The following is a 6215-nucleotide window of genomic DNA, read 5'->3' on the forward strand; positions in this document are numbered from 1 at the left end:
TGACATTTGACGGTGCACTTTATTGTTTCTCTAATCTTTATATTTACAATGGAAATAAAATATCCTTAGAATACGATAAAGAGGATAAAATTTTTGTCCTAAGACAGTTATGAGCTACGGAGTCATTCTAGAAAGGATAGCTACACTTGAGGGTGAAGTGACTGAACGGCGCTCTGGCGCGCTCTCCTAACAACAATCCATTCTGAAAAACCTGTTTCAGGCAATGACTGTTTTGTCAAGCAGTCATTCTCGCTGTTAAGAGCATAGAAGAGCTAGGTTCTCGTCCAGTAATTAAGACTTTTTTGCAAGTACGTTTGAACTCCCTGGTTTGTACAACAAAAATATCAGTCAGTACTTTGCTTTATGCATTAAGTAGTCGTATGTGTTCATTGGCACGAACGTGTTTTTATAATCAAGGTTCTATGTACATGTATAGATAAATAAGAGATTGTTTTCTTCAGCTAAGAGTGAGCAAGTCCTCCTCATCTGCTTCTTCGTTTTCCGCATTACTCGCAGGGCGCTTTTCAGGTTTCTTTCCTCCTTTGACTCGCTTCCACTTCATTCTTCTGTTCTGGAACCACACTTTAACTTGTCTTTCCGTCAGATCCAGGGACACGGCAATCTCGTACCGCCGCAGCCTCGTCAAGTAGTTATTTCGTATGAATTCATTCTCGAGTTCTTGGAGTTGGTGTTTTGAGAACGCGGTGCGCTCCTTTCTCTTTCGCGTCGTTTTGCCGCCATCGCCATCGTCTGACGGAGATTGTGAGCCTGTGAGACAGATTAGAGAATTTCAAGCTCAAAACAATTAATCGGCCTCTTTAATCACAAAGGGAAAGATAGAAAGTGCAGTATCCACCAATAGCAATTGAGGCGGCACGTATACCCAGCGAATAAGCGCGAATGGGGGGCTCTGATCTAAACCGCGGCAATTTTCCCTCCCCGAGAGCACAAATTTAACATTCTATCAATAAAGGTTTCGCTCTTCACAACCCTTTTCTTTAATGTCTAACTTTACGTTCCACTACACTATGATAAACTCTTGTGAGACACGAATTGTTGACACATTTGACAGAGAAAGTAAAAGTCCTGGCGAATATAAGAAGTGATACTACGATTGAAGTGTCCAAGTTAGATGGTCGATGGTATGCGAAATAGTAGTCTAACAGCGTTATGCTATCCAAATCCAATGTGATTATTAAAACTAGGTTTTATAAGTTATTCAAAGAATAAGTTAGCGAGTGTATGGTTTGAGCTGCGGGGTTTTAAGAGGCGTGAAAAGGTTTATAGGTGTGCGCTGCTTGTTCTTTTGTTGGTACCACAAAGTTCCGAAAGATAACATAATTACCTACCGAAAAAAACCATCATCTTTTCAGGAAATGCAATTACATATTCCGCTGGACTTATTTAAACAAATATTTCTTATACTGCAAAAACTACATAATTAAGCCTTGAAAAATTTTAAAGCCTCGCTAGAACTTTATCTAAAGGCTTAGTTCATATAAAAAAGTTTCAAGCGATGTCTGAGTATTGCTCAATTATTGATCGCACGTAAGGAATGCTCCGTTTGAAGTTTTGCCGCACTGCAAACCACAAGCCGCGCACGTCTTCAATCTGGGCTTATAAATACTAGTAAGTAACGCTTCGCCGCGGCGAGCCGTGCAGCGAGCGGTATATGCCCGACATCTGTAGCGCGAATGGTCAAAATACTGTAATACTCACTCTATGCGAGTGCGTAAAATTTGTGTCGGTTCTCTATACCTATTTGAGTTTCTAAATGGATGGCGAAAGGTGTATTATATACGATCGATTAGCGTGTTCAAGTCGAAGCGTTGAAGCGCGCTCTTGTGGTTGACGGTTGGCATTCATTCGGCAGGTGTGCGGACCTCAAGCAAACCCTCGATAACTACGAAACTCTTTCTTTTCGCCGATTTACAGCTATCTGTTACTGATACGACCTTCATGAATAAATCCATTCTTTGTCTTTTTACAAGCCTATTGAGCGAGATCTGCAGCGGATAGCGAGTACCGTGAGACTTGATGTAGACAACAGACCAAGGGTCTCTTATTAAATTTATATTAAATTGATAAAAATGCCTATACAATTTAATGGCATGAGTACCTTGACTATATACAGCATTTAAAGTCATTTAATAACTTTAGATAGAGTGGAAAAGACGGTATATGACGGCATGAACTTAATTTTAATTCCTCAATCAAGTAGTTTTACCGTTGTCCTTTTAAGAGAGTACAGTAGGGTAAGTCTTTCTCGTTTTATAAAGACGATTTTTCTTACGACGCTTTAAAAAATATGTGGATCCTGTTTTCCTTAAAGCATAACACGCCATATTCATTTGAGGCAGAACCAGCTTGATTAGAAAAAACGTAGCTTAGGTTCTCAATGCAAAGACCGAAAACGAAGCGTACTCTGAGGGCCATAAGAATCTTTTTTATTTACAATAAAGAGATTATATGGTTTGTTGAGCATTGCGACAAGCAGGCTTACTATTTTAATGATTTAATGCGCTTTTATTGTACTTAACACTGTACACACGCCATAATTAGCGCATTTCGCGAAAGACAACACAAGAATATTAAGAATCGAAAAAAGGGCACTTAACGTTTATGGAACTTTTAAATAATGGTAGCCTTGATTAAACAGAAAAATCACATTGGAGCTCCCAACATGTGTTTATATTTCCACTGGCGAATAGTCACAATTTAGTCTAAACCACAGGTCTGGAGCCAGGGTATTTTGCATTCAAAACTTGTTCGTAAAATGAGTTTGCGGAAGGAGGACTACAAAGTGCGTTTTGCTTCAGACTTGAGTTGGCGCTATGATTTGGATATCTTATCCCGGTAATAAAATGGCTAATGGAAAGACATCTGACGCTCCTAACGGACAACACATAACCAACGGTGCACGGCGACCAAGATAACATCGGTTTGGGTTAACTCAAATTAACACAAAGGAAACTGCTAAATGGACCATTGTGTAGCTGCTTCCATGCTTTATCTTTGACACTCCAAAAACAAGTCCAGCTTTTAGAGGTACTTTGATATGCACTTTTCTACGAAAAAATATGACTTTATGACGTTGATAGCGTGCAGAATTTAGTAATTTTTAGACATAAGCGGAATGATCCCATCAATTTTGAGCTTTCAGTACACATTATGCACACTGAGTATATTTTAGACGTAGTAAAACAAAGTGTCATTTTCTGGGGTACTAGTCGATGTATAATATTGATTGATCGTGTTGTCTTATTCGTCACGACAACAAACACTTTACCACCATCGCTTTTTTTCTCACAGAAGCCTTTACATCGGAAGCAACAGACCATTTAAAGGTATGAGAAAGCTTGCAAAGAATTATACTTCTAATATTGCGGAAACTCCTCTTTCTTTACAGTAACATATCAAGGCTAGGCGCAGACTTACAGGAATACTTCCCCTATGTTGTGTTAAACATGACGCAACTCTATAAGGTATTGGTTAAAATCAGTTTGTTCTCGGTTGAGATTCGCGCGTTGCACACTTCTTAGTGCGCAATAAAACCTTGACAATCATGTCACTAAGCATCAATGTGAGTGACTGTCGTGTTTTCAAACCTCTTCAATAAGTCACTAGTCTGAAGAGCGATACAACTCAATCTAACCCTCCAGACGCTCGTTAACACAGCCATCATAATACAATACTAAGCAGAAAGAGTCAAGCGACTTGTTTCCTACCTTCGTCTGACGGGTAAGCTTCGTTAAAGAAGCCATCACAGGCGGTTGGCGCGGGAGCACAAGGTTGCTGAATCGGTAGTGCGTCTGTTAGGTCTTGCGTAGGGTAGAATGCCTGCTCTCCGTAAGGTCCGCTCGGCTGCACAGGGCTGTAGAAGCCACGTGTCGGATCATTGGGATGCGAGAGCGGTGGAGGATACGTGTTGTACTCGGTGCCATTGTACTGCGAGGCTGCAGTAGTTGTTGGAGGGTTGTGATGAAGTGGAGGAACCGTGGAATATAAGCCCGCCGGTTGATATCCATACGGGTTCACTACGGGATGTACGGGGTAAGAACAGGAGTTGTTGTCGAATCCGTACTGTACGGGAGCGGAATACATAGCGTCAGTATTCGCAGTGGTTATTTGCGATTTTGCGCGCTGCTTTCAATATAAACACATTGGTCCCTGATATTCGCCGACTCACACACTGGGGATCGGGGCTGGTTTGGCAAATTTGATCCGAAATCGATACATACCACAAACGCACCGCACTGTCAATCGCGCGACGGAAACAGCGCTGTCACAAGCCGGTCACTACTGTGTGAATATGGCCCGGGCTGGTCTCTCAATCGTATCGATTTATCAGTATTATATGTACTTTTGAGTAAAAGTTTTAGAAAGCCCTTGCCAATGTAGCTAGGATAAGGTGGTTTTATGTCCAGGCGGGTTTATACTGTTGATTGCTTGATGTGCAATTTTGCTCGCGTTATCACACCGTCATGACGGTCGTTACCTTTGTGCTCTCGCCGCCGCTAGCTCTTGCGGCCGCCCTACTGATCCCATCACAGATTATTCTCTATCTTAGGAATAATAGAGCCCTCAACTGTACCAAAAAACTCCCCTTACTTTTCTCGCTCTTTCCAGTGTCTTAAAACGCAGCGAGTGTCTAGGAAATCCTCTCTTCGAATTTCAAAGACAAAGCGAGTGTTAATTTTCACGCTGTACACTTCCTAGTGGGTGTGAACGAGTAGGAAAGGGTGTTGGTTAACAAAGGCAATGCACCGACAGTCTCTTCGCTCGGGGATTTTCTGCCTTTGAATAATTCCTTGTGAAAATCTAGAACAGATGTGAATTTTTGGGTAATCCATCAAGTTTTGACCACTAGTGTATAAAGGTGCTATTGCAGCTTATTGTTAAACGTTTTCTCACGTAAATCAAGTTAAGGTCCTACACTGATGTTGAACCATAATTGCTCGAGATAATATAAATATACCCTAATCGTTTGACTTGTTATAATGCACTGGTAGATGATCTAAGATAGAGCAAGTTCTAGGTTTATCACCCTCGAGTTCTATCGGGTTATTCATTTGACTCTCACCATTACGTCGCTGGTTGGAAGATGTTCGAGGTTCTTGCGAGTCACAGGAAGCTTAGAAAAAGCAAGGAAGTGCAGTTCCTTAAGATATACAGTCCACCTGTTTATGGCAGGTAGATAACATTACTATTCAATAAGTATTTACCTCGTGCCGCAAGAGTCCGTTGGTGTAGGGGATAAGCTTGGATCAAGCCCTATGATACCCTAAGTAACGATCGAGGCACGAGCGCGTTCATCACAACTCATCGCCGCAGAATGCGAGTCCGTTCTCACGCAAAGAGAATCTGCTGTGATTATCCCTGGAAACGCGTCTCCTATGACACAAAGCCATTTATGAAGCTCCCTAAGGGCCGGAACGCTCTTGTCATGTTGCATATCAGCATTTAGTCCTCGACTTTTTTAGCATTCGCCACTTCTAGCCTGCGCTCGTGGTCTGTGCAATTTGGAGTGAACTGAGGCTTCGTGGAAATCTGTAGTTATACCCATAGCTGACCCCAAGTGATTTGATAGCGCGGGGGTTTCGTTTTCACTTGTTTGTCAGTAAGCCTATGAAGTCAAGAAGCCGACATTTAAACAGTTTGACCTCTGCTCCGTTGATGATGCATAGACCAGCGGAGACTGAACTTCGCCTGGTGCGACAATCGGAGATGAGTACAGCTCCTCGCTGCGCTGCTGAAAAAATTACTAAAAAGTGAACATAGCGATCACGCCGTGCTATATACCCCTGTGTTTACCTCATTTAGCGTAATATTTACCCCCTTGGTTCGGCGAGATGTCGTTAGGAGAGTACCGACACAGGCGCACCGATGGACCACTTGCCGTATTCTCCTGCGGTGTTGCTATTTACGTGATTCAAACGTTGCAAATAGTTAGGCGCTATCGTTTCTAACGCGGTGGAATTCGGCACCTCACTAGCATACTAACTTGAAGACTCTGTTGTGAAATAGTAACTAGAAACTACTCGGACCAACTGACGAGCGTGGGATAGGCAAGACAGGAATAGGAGTACGTCATATTGCGCGAAAACAAGGCCAGATTTCTCATGTAACATGAGTACGTCAATGGCGAAATAACCTCAGCAGCTTTGTCGTTTTAACCTGTTAACCAAGAAGACGAATAGCGTTATCCATGCACC

At 42.2% G+C, this 6215-nt stretch overlaps 1 protein-coding gene across 3 annotated transcripts; it reads right to left on the bottom strand.

Moving 5' to 3' along the window:
* LOC5505086 (homeobox protein MOX-2) lies at positions 1-6215 on the bottom strand. 3 transcript variants are annotated; one of them, XM_048724229.1, is made up of 4 exons: positions 5226-6215; positions 5084-5134; positions 3729-4083; positions 1-768 (listed from the first exon to the last, which is right to left on the bottom strand). In XM_048724229.1, the coding sequence occupies exons 2-4, from the start codon at positions 5084-5086 to the stop codon at positions 458-460; spliced, it is 669 nt and encodes a 222-aa protein (XP_048580186.1). In that variant the 5' UTR covers positions 5087-5134; positions 5226-6215; the 3' UTR covers positions 1-457. The 3 variants fall into 3 exon arrangements, with proteins under 3 accessions (XP_048580186.1, XP_032229389.1, XP_032229388.1); XM_032373498.2 differs by lacking the exon at positions 5226-6215 and having other exon boundaries at positions 5084-5208; XM_032373497.2 differs by lacking the exons at positions 5084-5134; positions 5226-6215 and having other exon boundaries at positions 3729-4221.

Source organism: Nematostella vectensis, chromosome 2 (assembly GCF_932526225.1).
Source record: "Nematostella vectensis chromosome 2, jaNemVect1.1, whole genome shotgun sequence".
In the NCBI taxonomy this organism is placed as follows: Eukaryota; Metazoa; Cnidaria; class Anthozoa; order Actiniaria; family Edwardsiidae; genus Nematostella; species Nematostella vectensis.

Coding starts and splice junctions, on each gene's coding strand:
- LOC5505086 (XM_032373497.2), bottom strand. CDS start 4,104: ATGTATTCCGCTCCCGTACAGTACGGATTCGACAACAACTCCTGTTCT. Junction 769..3,728: donor AGCTTACCCGTCAGACGAAG/GTAGGAAACAAG, acceptor TCTGTCTCACAG/GCTCACAATCTCCGTCAGAC.